Raw genomic sequence first — 17708 nt, forward strand, 5'->3', positions numbered from 1 at the left:
AAAATCCATACTTATACTTAAATTTATTTATAAAAATCATTACTGTGTATCCAGCAATAATGTTTTTGGTTCACAAACCTTAACTGGTTATAATCGATTTTGTATGTGTGACAAAGACAAGGGCTGAAATTGTCTCTTTCTAAAAAAGTTATTCCAAAGGCATTTCCAATGTTCCATATTTAAAACAGACAGTATTAATAAATGTCCAAAATGCTTTTGCAAGCTGGTATTGGTATAATTACGTATCCTTAGAAGTACACAGAAGTGCTTTTACATTCAAATCAGTAGATCATTTTTAAAGCTGTGCTGAACTCAACAAATGGAATAGTCCTACTGGCTGCAAAGCCTTTACTCATCTATTCAATATCAATATTTAAAGTATTTTGCTACACTGGGACCTACATTACTGTTTTTAAAATAGACATTTTTTTAAGGACAGCTTGCAGATTAACCTACTTTGGCAGGTTTGAATTCTGAAAAATTCCCTATGCTTATTTTACAAGCTGTTCTTTGCTTACAGAATTAATCTGCAGATTTAAAAATACACTTTTATTAAAATGAATGCCGTTTTCCCTATAAAACATGTATTACCAAAAGGAAACATACAAAACCAAAAATTGTAAACAATGCAAACCCAACTATGTAATTACACTAAGTAGCCATCTACGAATTAATTACAGCATTGGAGAAATTAAACTGTACCAGTCTTGGGAGTGCCATGCCAGTAACTGAGCATACAAGTTTGACAGTCTGCCCATAATGAATGTAGCCGTCTCTCACTGTGAATTCTTCTCCTTCCGATTCATCATCATCCACTGCATGAAACAGGAATTTTCACATTATTTGTTTTAATCACTGTTTTCCTCGATAGAAGGAACATTCAACATCACACTATTACATCAAATATATACTCAGCAACAAAACAAATCTGCATATGGGCAATTAATATGGAGGAAAAAATGCAGGACTTTTTTTTGTGGGGATGGAGGGAGAGAGGTGAAAAAAATACATTGCTTCATTTTTACTTACAGAGGTGAATGTAAAATGCTCCCCACTGTTGTGAACTGGCATGGAAATTACCACCTTCTACGTGCAAATATCTGGTGCTAACTGTTTGGGATCGAAGTCTATTAAATAGTGCCACTTTTGTCCCTGACGCAATACATACTGCAAGGAACACATACAGACTTGAGATTATAAAATTACTTCATTATTACATAGAAAAGTAACAAAGAGTCACGAATACAGTAAAATAGACTGATGAATACTGGAAATCAAGAAATAATTCTCAACTGTTAGTTAATTTAGAAAATGTATTTTTGTTCTGTCACAAATATAAAAATCACAAAATTACAAGTGGGACAACATACATAGTGGCTGTTCTCCAAAGGCATGCTAGTTCACAGAATTTTGCCACTTAGCCAAACGGGCCAGTGCTTGCCAACTGAAAACTGCTTCCGTTCATAGTTCTCTAACAACTGATTATTTGAGCAGAAGCTTTAGCTTGCCCTTGCGAAGTACTTCGACAACTTTCAGTGACCATTTGAAGTATAAAGAAAAATTATTCTTACAAATAACAATCGTTGACAGACATAACTATGTAAAATGGTAACCATGCAACTTGACATTTTCTCAGATCTGAACTTACTTATCATTCAAGAGAGAGAAATGCTAAGTCTGCTCCCCTAAAAAATCAGCAACTAGCACTTTGCCATCAAAACGGGCATGTTTCTTCTACTTGGTTCATATTTACTATCGAAGAATGCTTGGTTCATATTCACTGTCCATCAAAACTATCTGTCTGAATACAAAGTCAGCAGTGCATACTCTGAGCCCATGGGTGCGAACTGCACAGCAACAGATTGCCTTTAGTCATGTGGCAAGCTAGCGGCCCCAGGATCCACATTCCATAGGTGAATGGGTTCCAGCCCAACACAGATGGAAGAGCCTTTTAAAGCACTAGTGAAGAGAGAGAAAAAACAACAACAAAAAAAGGGTATCTCTTGAGGTGCTCCAGTGGTATGCAGGCATAAGCTCTGGAGGACAAGCAACAATGCTCACAATTATGAATTAGCACCAGAGATATCTTTAGTTGAAAAGCATGGTTAGCAAATAAATCTGGGTGAAATATCACCATACAGATTTCTTAACCAATTACTTAAAAGGAACCACGCAAAAGTTATTAAAAATAAAAACAACATGAAAATGGCATGAGACAGTAAGAAGGTGGCTGTGATGTGACAAAATGCAGTTTGGATAACATGCTGCTATGCATTTATCTCAGTCTGAAAGCTCTCTTTGATACTGATCAAAACATCCTAAGCACTAGATCATGGCAGCTTAAGAGATCCATCAGGATCTCTTTCCTTTCTAAGGAAAGCTGATGTAGAGCATTCTTTATGCATTTGTCTACAAGGATTCACTCAGAATAAAGTTTTTTTGGTGGACCTTTTAGATTTACTAAATAATTAACTGTGACTGCATAAAACTCAGTGTAACCTATCTATATTGGAATACTTCAAAATACACTGATGTGTACAGTTCTGAAATACATTAGAAAAAACAGAAACTGAAAATTTCATTATATTTACTTCACAGCCAGACCTCAGAATACATAAGAAAAAATCAGTAGGAGGCAAAATGAATTGCTATATAAAGAAAAGAACTGTAAAATACTTACAGTCTGCATTTTTCAGTGACTGTTTCTTTTTAGAAGGTTTGGAGATGACTTTGATCCGTTTACTGAGGAACACACCGATGTCGTCACTATTGCCATAGAACATTTTTACCGATAACATGAAGTGCTTTCTCTTGTCTGAGTCTGATATGTATAATGTTTTGGCAGTGCAATAATTCTGCAGGTGAAAACACACTGTTGTTTCTTCTTTCAAGTCAACCCAGTTCAAGAAACTATGTATATTTAATTATGAATAAAATAGGAAAACCGATGCAATAGTCTCTAAAACAGATCAGAAACTGCTTTTTCCATCTCTTCCATATGGATACTGTTTAGATTTGTGAAATTTAGCACCCAACTTCAGCACTTTAGCATCTTTCTAAAGACCCTTACCAGGACTGGAAAACACACGATTAGAGACTATAGCTGTGCCAAGGCCATCTCTGAGTGGTTAAGAGCACTACTAAAAATTACAGTTCAGTAGAGCTATACAGGCAGTACACTGGGCATGCGCAAGAGGCTGCCTGTGCAGAAAATGTGTTGAGCCAAACTTTTCTTGAAAGGATAGGAGATGATTGGGTTTTGAAACACTAGAAAGTTACTTTCGGCTAAGTGTTTATGCTAGGTGACAACAGGAGCTTAAAAAAAAAAAAATACAACAACTCAAAAAGAACTTTTATTATTCTTCTCCTATTCAGCAACATATGAAGCATTTCGAAGTAGACTGTGCCGGGAGTACTAGGTAGCTATAAAATACTGCTTAGTAAAACAACCAGCTAAAATGAGCACTCATGTGCTGCCAGTTCTATTCCAACTGTTTAAGTCATCACAAATATCTTTTAATATCTTTTAATATCTTTTAATATCTTTTAAAAAAATCTTGTAGCAATTTATATCACTGTAAAAAAATAATCTATTAAATTTATTAAGATGCTATTATAATTGTATTTTTATGCAAAAGGACTTAAAAGACGACTTCTAGCAGGAGATGTTGTTCAGGGACTTCCTGGATGAGATTATCCATTCATGCAAGCCAGGGAGAGAGGGACAGAGTTTGGGCCAGAAACCTTACTTCAGTTAACCACTGATGCCTACCAAATAACTTAACAGTTTACTGACTCTGAATCAACAACCTACAAATGAAAGGTTAATACCCTGCTATGATCCCATGAACCAAATCCACCTACTTGATTGTCCTACGTATTTTTGAGGCATTTGTTTAAGCCACTTATGTTGTATCTGCTACAGTGTAACAAGAGTTATGAAAAATAAGCAAGGGTATTCCTTGAAATATGCACCATGTAGCTATAATATCCTTTGCAGTAATCTGAGTGGTTTATTACAATTCTTCTACCTTTCCTTCTAAGTTCAGCTGCTGCATTTCTTGGTCGCTGTTTCCTATTCCAATGAAGGCGCAAGGTTGTGACTCTTGCTCAGTGCAACCATCCCGTTCCATTTGCTCTTTTTTTTTCTTCCATCCACTGCCCATAAGATACACACATGGAGGAGGACAAAAGAACCTGAAAATGAAAAATGCATTATGAGATTACACACAGCTTTCAAGAAAATTCTTGAGACAGAAACTGTTGTGTACCCAAAGCTTTCTCATTCCATTCACACTTTGCATTCAAGTTTATATGTGTATGCCCTTCATTTGCCTTGAAGATTTTCTAAAATGCAAATCAAAAAAAGAAAAAATACAAGGAAAATCAGCATTAGATGTACTGTCACTGAGTATCTTTCCAGTTCAATATATGACAGGTAACAAAAACGAAAATGCTTTCTACCCTTACAAAGAAGAGATTCTTAAAATAAAGAGACCTTGAAAGTGATGACAGTGTTTTGCTTTTGTAGCTCCTTGACATGATGCACCGATTAATACACACAGAACAGTTCCACAAACTACTTTAATGGACAACTGCTGACTACAATTCCTAAAGATTTAATGTTCCTTCATTAGCAACGAGGGAGTCTATTCCATACAAGCATATATCTCCTTTCAGTGTTTAAACAGAATAGATGATTTTACATCTTTGTCAGTAACTGTAAAAGATAGGATCTAGTCTTTAGCAGCACTGACTGAAACCAGTCTAGATGCTACTTACAGCAACGTGTTCAAAATTAAATGCAACATTATAATACAATGCATTGGTCTTGAAGTTTCTGCAAATTGTTAAAACGCAAATCCTAATCACTTCTGGGTTTAGTATAGCCAACAGCTGCAGTGTTTTTATCATCATTTAGTTAAGATCAAAGTTAAAAAAGCAGAATGAGTACATCCAGTTGTGAGGTAGCTAAAGAGGCATGAAGGGAGAGGATAACTGAAAAAAAATTTAAATATTCTATTTATTTCAAATCGGAGAGTAGTGCTTAACTTGGCGCTTCTAAAATCCAAAGATGACTCCTACCTTATACAGGTACAGTGGTAGGATTTTTTTTTTTTTAAATTTGGCTTGGGACAACTGAATTAATGGATTATTTCTATTAAACACCATATAAACCTCGATTAGTGGAAGCCAGCTTTATTATGAAAATCAAGTCTAATATACTTCTTTCTCTCACCTATTTAGCAAAATTACTTTTAAGATATAAAATGCTTTTCTAAGTAACAGAATTCTTAATAGATGAAACCAAAGTCCTGAGTTAATAATCACATAATAATAAAATGTAAATATTAAGAATCCATATAAATGAATGCAAAGATGTGTAATCCTGTCAGTTAATGCACACAATTAATGTATATTCTTTATTAGGGAAACAAACAACCAAATTTTAAGTTTTACTGCAATTCAGAATGTCTCAGTAGTTATGATAACGAGCAAAAAGTAGCCCCGGGGTGGGGGAATCAAACTTTCTATCTTGCCAATAAATCCACATGGAAAATTTTTCACTTAATTTTGCTCTTTTTAAAACACAACAAAACTGATGATATATCAATATGCATACAACTTAAATATCTATGAATATCTTTCAAAAATATTGTGCTCTGGTTTGAAAAAAAGACTGCCTACAAAAGAGAATTTGTAGAAAGTAGCTCGCTATGTGACATCAAAAGATCTGCATGTTTGAGAAGCCCATTAAATTAATTTGTGAAACTGCTCCTACAGATTGCTTTTTAAACTTAATAATTCTAAACAAATAGAAACAAATGCTGTATTTCTGCCATTATGATAATCCATTTCAGCAAAGACTTATCATAACAATTTGCTCCTTTTATTGCCTTCACACTGTTCTGAAGCATAGAAATTTTGATAAACATGGAATAATGAATCAACAGAAAGCCACTTTAGAAGCAAACTATTCAAAGCTTAACAACTATCATTTTTTTCATGTGCTTATTGCATCAGGTTTAACTATTTATATTTTATTCTTTGGGGTGATTATGGGTCATATGAAGACTCTGGAATTTTTTTTCTTCCAATTGAAAATGCAGAACACAGAGAACCAAGGCAACAGGTAGAAACTCGCCAATTTGCAAAGCAGATGTTTCCTGATGGAACTGTCAACTTGAGAAACTACACAATAAACTACCTCAAAAAGAAAATTTAACTCTTTCACAGTAGCAGCACAAGAGAATACTTCCACTAGCCCAGCCATGAATCATAAAGCTGAAATTTATAGTTATCTGACATTAGAATGGGTTATTGTAACTTTTTTGCTGTAAGAATAGAAGTTCTGAAATTTGAAAATCACCACGAATAGAAAGAGTAAGCACTAATAAATGTTATCAAACAGCACACACTGTGTATCCCCTTTTTGCTTGCTATTATGCCTTTTGCTTCTTATCTTCTGCTACCTGGCCTCTGTTCCAGCTTTCTTCATGAAGATGCTGAATGATACAGTAGGGGTATATTTAAGAACACTATGAGTTTCCATTACATGCCAATTAAGTCCTCCCCTTCCTACTACAAATTTTTGATCTCAAAACCAGGAATGCATTTCCTACTTTTCAATTGCATTTATTTCAAACATTGGGTCATGTCATCTGTGCTGATCTAATCTCCCCCAAATGCTTCTCTACCCTAAAATAATCTTAACAGGACTTACATTTGTGGGGGAGACAGTGCAATGACAATGGTCAAAATCATGAAATTCATATTAAAGTACAAGGTGTAGACTTACTTTCTACATTACCAATCTAATTTATATGTCTTATATCACCCCACATCTTGATGTAAATACCATAACTGTTGTTAAAAATCTATTCTGAGGCTCATTTACTCGTTGCTGCAGCTTTTGGCATGTTTTAGGAAAACAGAAAACCAAAACAAAGCAAGAAATAACAGCTTTAGCATTACACTGAGAACTGTAGACAATTGTGATCACATTTAAAAAAAATGCATAGATACACACAGATATTTACACATATATATATATATGGGGGTGGGAAGGAAGCAAGAGGATAAGAACGAGTCACGTTTTTATTAGACTGGCAAGGGGCCAAGCGACAGCAACAATCACGCCCAAGTACTGTTTAGGAGGCCTACTCTACTTTGCCATCCCAGATACAGGACCACTGTCATGTTTCCCCGTGAACAATACTTTTCAAATGGGGGTTATGAACTAACTCCAAGGTTAGGAAATGCAATTTGGGGGGGCGGGGGGAAAGAAACTTCAAGTAACAGATGCATTTATTCCAGAGTTGATCTTTTGGAAACAAGCTCAGATTGCCAGAAAAAGCACACCACATATATAGTCAGCTTCTGAACTCTCAAACTCAAATGACAATACAAGATCCTTTCAGTGTTAATGGATGTATCCCGGTAATTTTCTTCTCAACAATTACAAGTTATTTCCAATAAACAAATTATACATAAAAAAATTAATATCAACCTTTATTAACGGAGAATGCTTTGCAAAAAAGAAACCAAACCCCTTGTATTCCAAGTAGGTATAATACCATAAAGCAAACATCACACATTTACCTTTCTTCCGTATGTACTCTTTTGTATTTGTCTTACTGGTTAGAACACAAGGAAAAAAAAAAAAAAACAACAAACTTTTTTCATATCCTTTTTCGTTTCAGCCTTATTCTAAACCAAGTCCTTTGAATAACTATGGCCACTAGATGGCAATGGAGACCTATAAGAAACAAGTTTTAACCCATTGATGAAGAGAAAACAAGACACAACAATTAAAACACTCTTTCTAAATTAGAACACAGAGAAAAACCTTAGAAAACTATGACTGACTGAACAAAGAAAATTTTGAAGCTGAGAGAATTTTAATTTTGGTTAAAACTACCGAACAAGAGAAAGAGTCTGGACATTTACAATTTGAATGAGTTTTCTTATGTGTCAGCCTCTTACTCATCTTTCAGATATAGGCAAGTAGAGTCTGGGGGCTTTTTACTTCATATTTACAATCCCAGGAACTCACGTATAGAGAGTGCGTATAAACCATGAGTATCCTCATATTTCTAATTTTCACAGAGGATTAAAGAAAGTGTCTTTGATATGTATAAAATAACTGCTGGAAACAGGTTCTCTCATTAATAAAACATTCCCAATGTAAATAGGAATGTAAATGTTGATGTGAGAGGCTGGCTTTCACTTAACTATAAAGGGGAAAAGAGAAAGAAAATCACCTCCCCAAAATAAGTAAAGTAATTTAGGTAAAGTAATTTCCAGTATTACTGATGGGATATAAGGTAGGACAATGTTTGGTGGAAAAAATGAAAATACTCTTCCTTCGACCTTTGATTTACAGGGCCTACCTCTCTTTTTTCTTTAACCACAAAACTAAAGTAAGACTGAGTAGGAGGTAAAAATTCTTCTGAAGTATTAGTCTGACCTATAGTAAAGAGAAAACTATGTTGGAGGGAAAGGCAGCTGTGTCTGGTTCTCTGAGCATGTTCAGAATTTTCAGTACAAGAAGTAATGGTGGAAAATCATGTAGGAAGTAATTTCCTCACTGGAATTATAACATATTCTCTTAATACCTCTTCTCTATGCCATGAGCAGACTGGCAATTCCTTGCTGAATGAGCAGTAAAACAATACAGGACATTCTTCCATGAGGTAAACATCTAAAAACTTGATCTAAAAACCACATGAGATCTGTTAGGGATCAACTCCGTGAGCTCCTTCATAACAACCAGGAATGTATTTCCTGGACAAAACCTATTCCACACTTGTTAGAGCTGCATGACAAGATGCAGATTCAGTGCCTCCTACCTGCTGATATAAAGCACAGCGACTGAACCAGGGTAGCATTTTGGGATACCAGGTCTCTGCAAATACTTTATGTATTTAACATATCTCTACAACGTTTTGTTGCGGACTCCTATTTCCTCAGAAGAGGCTCTCTGTGATGCTCCTCCTATGCACCTTCCAAGAATCTGTGATCAGCGTAATTAAAATGATGGGCAGTTTTAAATGAAGCTAACATTGGGACTGATGTCAGCCAGGAAAGGTCAGAGAATCAATCTTACACTATAATTTCAGGGGCTGCTCAATGGAGGAAAGACCATAGTATTACCAACCTCATGTTAAGACTCCAGGCTCAGTAACTCAATACAGCAAACAGAAGCAAGCTGTTACTCATCTGTTCTGACAGATCCGTTCCATCACACCAACTGGAAACTGAACATTCCTCCATGGCAAGAAAACCAAGCTGAGATTTGTCTAAGGATGCTCCCCTTTATTCCAAATGACTTGAAGGGAAGAACAAGATAATTTCTAGTGGCTTCTGAGTCTTAACTGCAACAACAGAAAGTGGAATAGGTTGTCTTTGGCACCTCCTGGACTATTGTTTTAAATCAGACCAAAGAAGAAAATATTCCTTCAGTCAATTCAGTCCAATCAATACAGAGAAAACATGGTACTTCAAGTAGAGAAGCTACCCTAACTGAACTCGCCAGGAAGCAAGGGGTAGAAAGTAAAATAAAATCAGCTCATGTCATTGCTACCTAGTTCTGTTGCACTCAATGCTCTTTTCAAACCACAGGCTTCTGTTCACAAAGGTTTGCTTTTTCAAATCATCCAAGTCATCCCTGTGTTCACCATATGGAAGTCTTCGCCTTCAGGAGGATTTAGAGGTGTCTACCAGCTGGTTTGCTTTATGTTCAGGGTGACATTAGCAGGGAAGTTTTTCCTTTGTACCTGTTGGTCAGTTCCAAGTTGGTCAAGGCAGGAAGCGTGTTTGTCAATTACTCACATTGTTCTGAGCATGAAACTACTCAGCAGTCTTCTTTCCTTCTTAGGAGCTGACAGAACTAATAACATCTACTAAAGAATTCAATGCAACAACAAATGAAAAATCATTAGGTGTGCTAAGGATGAAGTAGTGGAGCCATGGGGTAAGCCCTGGAAAAGGCTATGCTCTCAATAACAAGAGCATTAACCAGAGGGTAGGCACACTCAGTTCGGTGAAGGGAAGTATTTGAGCAGAAATTACAGAAGCTCCTTCGCTAACAGCCGTAAAACAAGACACAGCTAGACCATTCCCAGGCTAATCAGTAGTGATAATGATTAAACTCAGAACAGCATGTAATCCACAAATACCAGTCTGGCTCACAGTCTTTGATGAACTATGCCTTGGAATCAAAAACACTTCAGTCCTTTACACTGTTGAATGTTCACACTGTTCAGACTCCGAAGAGAGACGTCTCAGTGAATGGTAAATATGGAAAAAATAGAAGCAGCACAAGCCAAACACCCACACTCATCAGGACTAAACATCACCTGAGTCTCTATCAGCTGCATGCCTTTGAAAGATGACAGCCGTCCAACAGGAAACATTAGGCAAAAAGTCTTAAATTCAACTGAAGTCCATCCCTGAGCTTCTTACCTCCTGGCTTCTTTGTTAAACTAAACTACATTAACTGTGGGAAGAGCAAGGCTAATAAGAAGAGTATGCTCAAAAAAGAAAGAAGCCTCCTTTCATTACTAGTTTTTAGGGGCAAGTATCAAGAACGCTCTCAAATTAACCCAGAAAGTCTCCATCCTCGTGGCAACAACCTGGAATATTGTGTTTCTGTGAGGCCTATTTAAACCACATCACACTACGTGAGATCTGTGCCATCTACAGCGAGTTTTCAACAGAATATTTCACCATCTACTCAGCTTCATCAAAACACTGAAATGTAGTTATTGTGATAACCGTTTAATTATGCCATGCAAAGTTTATTAATGATAAATATTTTCCATGACCTCACAACAAACAAGGTTTAAAGACTGGAACAAAAGGTGGAAGTTTGTTTAGGGTTTTTTTAGGTTCTATATTTACTTGAAAGACATGTCAAATTTAAGAAATAATTCCTTTTCTAACTTGAATTCTTAGTTACAAAGATAGTGCAATTTAACTTATTCTTTATGGATGAAAAATTAACTAGATTATATCCATGCCATAATGAAGTCCCATGGAAAACATGAATTTTCTCCATAAAAACAGGTGTGAAACAGTTTTCTGTCTATAAAGCAGATGTAGGCAAAATAACTCACTTCAGAAATAGTATTTAATGTAAAAATGATGAAAACTTGATTGACCAGTTGCATAAAGCAGCCTTAAACCTTTACTAATTTTGCTCAGTCCAGCAGTATGAAGAACCAAAGGGCATGTTCTGCTATGAATAAAATAGAAGCAATTAAAAAATACTCAAAAGAAAAAAGAAAGAAAGAAGCTAATTCATCATTCAGTTTCACTAAGTACCTTAGGGCACACATGGACCCAAGGATTTAATAACTGGCATTTTTCTGTACACTGATAACAACAGGACATCATTACTGATGCTAACAGTCTGGGAAGTAGCAGAACAGTACCAGAGACAGTCTAAGTGGTGTGTTAAAACATAAGAAAAACTAAAATATTTAAACTGAAAAATGAAATCTTAGTATGTATTTCAAACTTTAATTTCATACCCGTACCAGAATGGCCATAATTTCAGCATCATATTATTTTATAAAAAAAAACATCCAACCATTTTCATTTCTAGTCGTCTTTTGCAAAGCTCTGAAATTCTCTACACTCATTTGACATGCTTCCACTTTTAAAGAGGTGAATCTCAGATACCTTTCATGAACAAATGCAGCTGTGCTGAGACGGGCAACTGAACTGCACGTCACAAAATCTAAAGTGGTAAAAGAATGCCTAATTCCAGTTAGCAATCGTTTCAAGCAGTGAGAAACCAATGACTAGTTTACCCAACATTACCAGTACTTAGGTAATGCATGTGCCACAGTGACTTTTAACAGCATCAAGTGAAGTATACATGTATATTCAAGGCAACAGGAATTTATGGCAATGCTATGAAATGCAGAGAGGAGCTTTCAGAAACCGTTAGCAAATAACAATTTGAAGCTTTGACCTGTATTCTTCAGAACACTTATGTAAGGTTTCCAAGCAGTAATGGAACTTTTAATAATCAAAATTACATACTTTATCATTTTATTTTCTCCCTTCTTTTGATGCAATTTGTTCTCCAAAATAATGATACACAGGACAGATTTGCAAAATGTTCCCACCCTCGTGAACTGGCCTGGCCCCAGGAGAACAAACTGACTGAAGTTACAGATACACTGTTTAGAAAGTCACTTTCTTATCTGCAGGCACACCCCTCGTGTTTTGGGAGTAATATGCTTAACTCATCTGTGGTGATGAGTTAACTATGCAACTCTTGAATGATAATACAATCTGAGAAGAAAACAAAGGTCCCTATATTGTTATGATAAATCTTTTTGGCTGTTGCGTTTGCTGCAAAGGTTTAAAGTTATCATTTACTGCTAGTAATGCCTTGCACTGCAACCCTTTTGCATTTAAGTGTGGCAGTGAGCAAGAGGGCCGTACAGTTACATAGCAGGTACACAGCACGCTTGTCTGCTTTCGTGCCCTTCCTCCTTCCTCTTTCACTGACTTCCCATTTGATTCTCATCAAGAATTTCAGAAAGATCTAAAAAGCTTTGAGTAAACAATTCCATGGAGCTGCAGAACCTGGACACTGCCCAAAAGAACGTACTTGACACACTGGCTAACAGAAAAGATGACACATTGAACGGCAAGTACTCAGGCACAGAATACTAAAGAACAGTTGAAAATATAGTCTGCATCTCTGACTCGCAGACATCAGGAAATATGATTTAGATTGGTAGCAACAAACAGAGAACTTCGCAGGCTTAATTCTAACATTCCTGTTTTCTAACACTTTCATACATAAATGTGTTAAAATCTCAAATCTCAGAAAACTGAAAAACATAATGATGTAACAGGACTTACATAATAGCGGCAAAAGAAAGGTTAAAACTTCAAAACCATTAACATGCTGAATGTGTGGTCTTTTGTGGTGAAAAAAATATTAATAATAGAAAGTGTCTGAAAACTAACCAAATACTGCGCTATTTATTTTAGTGAAATTTAAGGTAGGAAATTATCATTTATACTTAAAGAAAATTCTATTTCATCACGAGAAGACTAGAAATCTGTTTATGAAGGACCATCCTATTTGCTTTTACTGACACATAAAAACATCACATAGAGAAGACTGCAGGAAATTCACCTTTGCCTAAAAGGCATTCATCCTTACGTCTTCTTGTAGATTCTGTCCCTTAGAAAACTACCTATTATTGTAACTTGTACTGTATTTCTACGAGAGAATGTTTATCATAAATATGGTTATGATTGACCTGTCATTCTTTTTAACGCTATTACAAATCTGATTCAGAAAAGTATCTTACTGAGGCTAGCAATTTCTCTTTCCTATTAATTTGAAATTACTCAGGAGAAAACTCCTCTACAAATAGTCTCCGTTAATCACCTTGTCTACTCCAGACTTAAAACGGAAGGTTTAAAATTAGAGCCATTTTAGTTCAATGGAAGAAAAAGTTCACCCACAGATGGAGAACCCTGTTGGTAGAAACAGGCATCACTACATTGAATGCCACAGGTCTGCAGCATTTGTTACATAATTAAATGATTTACAAGAACACATTTTGTTTTATGTTTCTTCAGACTATAGCACAATCAGAGGAATTCTGCAGTGTATTACACACTATAGTTTCCCTAGCTAGGAGCTGTAAAGGGAAGCCAGGAAAGAACAGACACTTACCTTTTTTCATTTCCATACGATTTCTGCGCAACTTTCGCATGGAGTATTAGCACTGTTTGATCACCTCGCTCCTTTAGGTAATTTCGCATTGCTTCCCTAAAAATTAAAAGACAAAATAAGCTTTGAAAGTTCTTTTGGTTTTGTTTGCAACTATAATAATCCAAAACCAACTTTAGGACAAAAAAAAACCCCACCTGAAATTCAAGAAAGGCAACCATTAATAGGGTCAAGATGAGTTTGTTTAATTTTTTAAGACAATTACATAGCAAAAAGCAGCACTATCTTGCATGAAGCTAGCAGTAGGGGTTGTGGTCATTTACAAGTACTACATTTCCCAGAAAAAAAGATGTGTGTGATGTAAAATTATACCAATGCCAATCACTACACCATGTTCAAAGCCTGATTTTATAAAGTACCATGCCACAAATACTTAATTAGAACACGCTTTATTAATTCAATATTGTCTCCTTAACCAATTTAGTCTCTCATGATAATGACAAATTATTCTGAAATTTTGTTTAAGCTATTAACTAAATCAGTGCAACGTTTATATAAAAGTTTTCTTTTGGTTGTGAAGATACTATGAAAAAGTTAAATTCTTCAGCTTATTGTTTCATCTAGTTTTCTAGAGAAAGCCTTTACTTCCTGCATACAATCAGGTAAAAAAAAATATTAGATTTTCTATCGTTTATCATCACTGTAATGACAGACATCATATAAAAGCTATAATTACCTCAAACACACCAACAGCAATTCCTTGAGAGAAGTAAGAGAACAATACACCCTATCATTCTTCTGTATAATAATCTAACCGTTCATTAAGCAGCATGCCAAATTCAACACCCTAGGGTTTAGCTGTGTCGGAGTGCTGACAGGAACACTTTTAAGTCCCTGGAGGAGCTTTTGCAGGTTGAATGCCCACCGATGCATGCATCTTCAAAGTCATCAAGCAGAGAAACAAATGATGAATTTAACAGGAAGTTATATGAAGAGATGAAACCGTACAGAAGAGGGATTTTTTTTTTTTTTTTTTTTTTTTGTGAATGGCACCCAACTGTTGAATTCCCTTCGGACAGGTCTAGAAACCCAAACATGTCCAGTGAAAAAAGATGGAAGATAAAAAGCAATATTTTGTTGACAAGACCTTTTCTAAAAGAAATCTCCATAACCGGTTTCACAGAGGAAAGCAAGTTGATTGGGAGGGGGGCAGGGGGAAGGTGGTTGGACAACAACAACAATCCAGCTTTGCTAATGATGTTTTGTAAATTCTTGCATTTGTCATGCCTGGATAAGACAGTGACCAATGTGCTAGATTTTCTGTGTAAATAGCAGGATATAAGACAAGAGAAAAGACTTGAATTACTGTTTTAATTTTGGACTAACTTGATCAATTTACATTTGACATTGGCAAAACTGATGTTTATCCATGAAAGCAGAGATGGAAGAACACTCTCAAAGCACACAGCCTTACTTTATTTCCAACCATTGTTGAAGAATATATTTCAAACGACAAAACATAATTCACTGTGAAATTACTGTTATACATTTCATTATGATATATATTAGCTGCATTTAAGTGGTTTAAAAACTTTTTATCTGACAATTTGAAATACTCTATATAAGAATATTGTCATACTAAATTAAGAACATCTGTCATACTAAAAACTTTTGAGTTGACTACCATTTAAAAAACACTCAAAACCAGCAACCCATGCACAAAAACGCCAGGTGCTATCTAATGTTTATTTAGCATTGTATGAGGAAGAAATTCTGCCTTTTTTACTGGTCTGTTGCTACAGTGGACTTGTACGGTCCAAGCTCCTAGGAGAACTAGGAATGTTCCCCTTCAACCCCTCCCACCGATAAAGAAAACACATAACCATTGCAATTCTTACACGACATTTTTCGTTATTAAATCTTAACACTCTCCACAAAGGTAGTACTATTATAGTTTACATCTAAAAACAAGTAGCACAGTATGAACAAAGTACTGTTGTTCCACTGGAGCTTGCATGACAATGAATAGATTATTAGACAAACAGGATTACTTTACACAAAAAAGCAGAATAATTTTCCAATAATTGAACTAAATGCCTTTAAGGTTTTACAGATACATTATTTAGAATTATGCAAACAAATCATACTCTTAAAAACTTGTGTGACGGTTTTTCCATTTCAGCATTTTTCTCTTCAGAGGAAAAAAGTTAGGTTGCTCATTTCCAGCCTCTATCAGTATACAAAAGGTTTACAAGCTACTGCTTTGAAGGATGGCCAGCAGTTCCCAGATGCCTACCCTGTACTCACAGCAAAGAGTACCTGCCACATCTAGTAGCTAAAATCCTGCACATGAAATTTAGAGGCACTGTAGTTAATAGGTAACTTAGTTAAAAGACCTTACACTGAATAATCATTGCTTTTGTTGTTCTTTTTAAATCGTAGAAGATAAATGCCATCAGTAACTTCGGGGTGATACTAACAGGTGTTAAAGATGGAAAAGGTGCTCAAGATGGAAAGCAGTTTATTACTTAAAACTTAGTATCTTCAAATATCCCTTAAAATAGGTAGGCCAACAGGAAACAGCAATGTTTGTTCAATTACTTAAGTCAGTATAGATCAATTTTGCATTAAATGAAGTTTAACAATGACACAGGTTAACCTGAAGCTTACCCAGAAATGCAATGAGACAGATAGCCTCAACACAAAATGTAAATGCTCTCCCCCACCCCGTGCTCTACATGAGGTATCATAATTTCATTCAAAACAGAAGTAGGCCAGAGTGACAATGGGTTTCCATGTCTTTATACAGCACTATTGCCACACAAAACTATAAAAAAATTGCACATCTTTTGTAATTCAAGCGAACAGTGGATTTTAAACTCAGTGGCTACTTATAATCAGCACAGTTTGTAGCACAGAATAATAAAAATTTGCATAGACTGTGTTACAACAGTTTGAAAAAATGGTGACTCCTTAACAGGTTCTAGTATAAATACTTCCCAGGCAGACCAGGAGCGAATCAGGCATGGCACTCCAATCATGCTGAACACTTCTCAGAATGGATTGACTTGATGGTATATTTAATGCTATCTCTGACTGTTTGGGTTTCACCAAAAATTGGTTAAGATCACTCCTTGACAGCACTGTGTTCATTTTGCTCTTACCTGCTGCATGACAGCAGTAATGCAATAGCTGGATTTTGGCAGTAAAAAGTGTTATTTTTACATGACCTCACAAGACACTTTTACCCAATAAAAGAAATCTGGCTCATTCCTGGCGATTTAAAACTACGCAGATTCACATCCTACTGAATAATCTACAATAACTGATATGTGAAGTCAATACTGTTTCTAAAAAGGCATTTTTTGAGTATCATATTAAAAACAAGCCATTCACTGTTCAAAATTTTACTTCTGGCTGCTGATTGCATACAATAATTGAAAAGCTTTGATATTTAGAATTCCAGGATTAGCAAGCCACTATTTTTTAACTTAGAAATCCTTCTGAAAATGAGAAGGGTAACTTTAGAAAATTGTTAAAAACAGAGTTTCTTTAATGCTTACCTGGTGAGCCGTTTCGGTTGAGGTCGCTCTCCAAATTTCCTGAAAAAAGAAGAAGTTGCTAATTTAAAACAGAAGTGTTTAGTCATAATTTTACAGTGAAATACTATCCCAATTTTAAAATTTTTGGAAATGTATTGGAATTTGGTGTCTTTTCTTTGTCATTTCCTAGCTAGATTACTATTAGAATATCAACCACCTCCTTGCAACAGCTTTTCTCACAATAGCAGAGGCTTTTTTTTTTATTTGGAACACTAGGTAACTTTCTTTGCTGAAGTCACATTTACTTTCTCTCTGAATTGCTCTTGAAAAGTTCATATATCACAAGTATGTAAATAACCAGGAGATCTTTGCCACAGCATTGACCAAAAGTGCTAACAAAAAGCAGTTGTTATTAACATGCAGAAATTAACAGACCTCTCTCTGAGTTGACA

The 17708-nt window shown here is 35.5% G+C and overlaps 1 protein-coding gene across 5 annotated transcripts in view; it reads right to left on the reverse strand.

The window, feature by feature from the left end:
- RBPJ (recombination signal binding protein for immunoglobulin kappa J region) overlaps positions 1 to 17708 on the reverse strand; it is a 152538-nt gene that overhangs the window by 10205 nt on the left and 124625 nt on the right. For 4 of the 5 annotated variants that reach the window (XM_082316158.1, XM_082316162.1, XM_082316161.1 and 1 more), the window contains exons 2-7: positions 17278 to 17316; positions 13718 to 13813; positions 4032 to 4197; positions 2681 to 2855; positions 1030 to 1167; positions 703 to 815 (exon numbers count right to left, since the gene is read on the reverse strand). In XM_082316158.1, coding sequence (XP_082172284.1) covers positions 703 to 815; positions 1030 to 1167; positions 2681 to 2855; positions 4032 to 4197; positions 13718 to 13806 — 681 coding nt within the window. In that variant the 5' untranslated portion in view covers positions 13807 to 13813; positions 17278 to 17316. The remainder of the gene's footprint in view (positions 1 to 702; positions 816 to 1029; positions 1168 to 2680; positions 2856 to 4031; positions 4198 to 13717; positions 13814 to 17277; positions 17317 to 17708) is intronic. The other variant, XM_082316160.1, reaches the window with a different exon arrangement.

Source organism: Platalea leucorodia, assembly GCF_965183815.1.
Source record: "Platalea leucorodia genome assembly, chromosome: 6".
Classification (NCBI taxonomy): Eukaryota; Metazoa; Chordata; class Aves; order Pelecaniformes; family Threskiornithidae; genus Platalea; species Platalea leucorodia.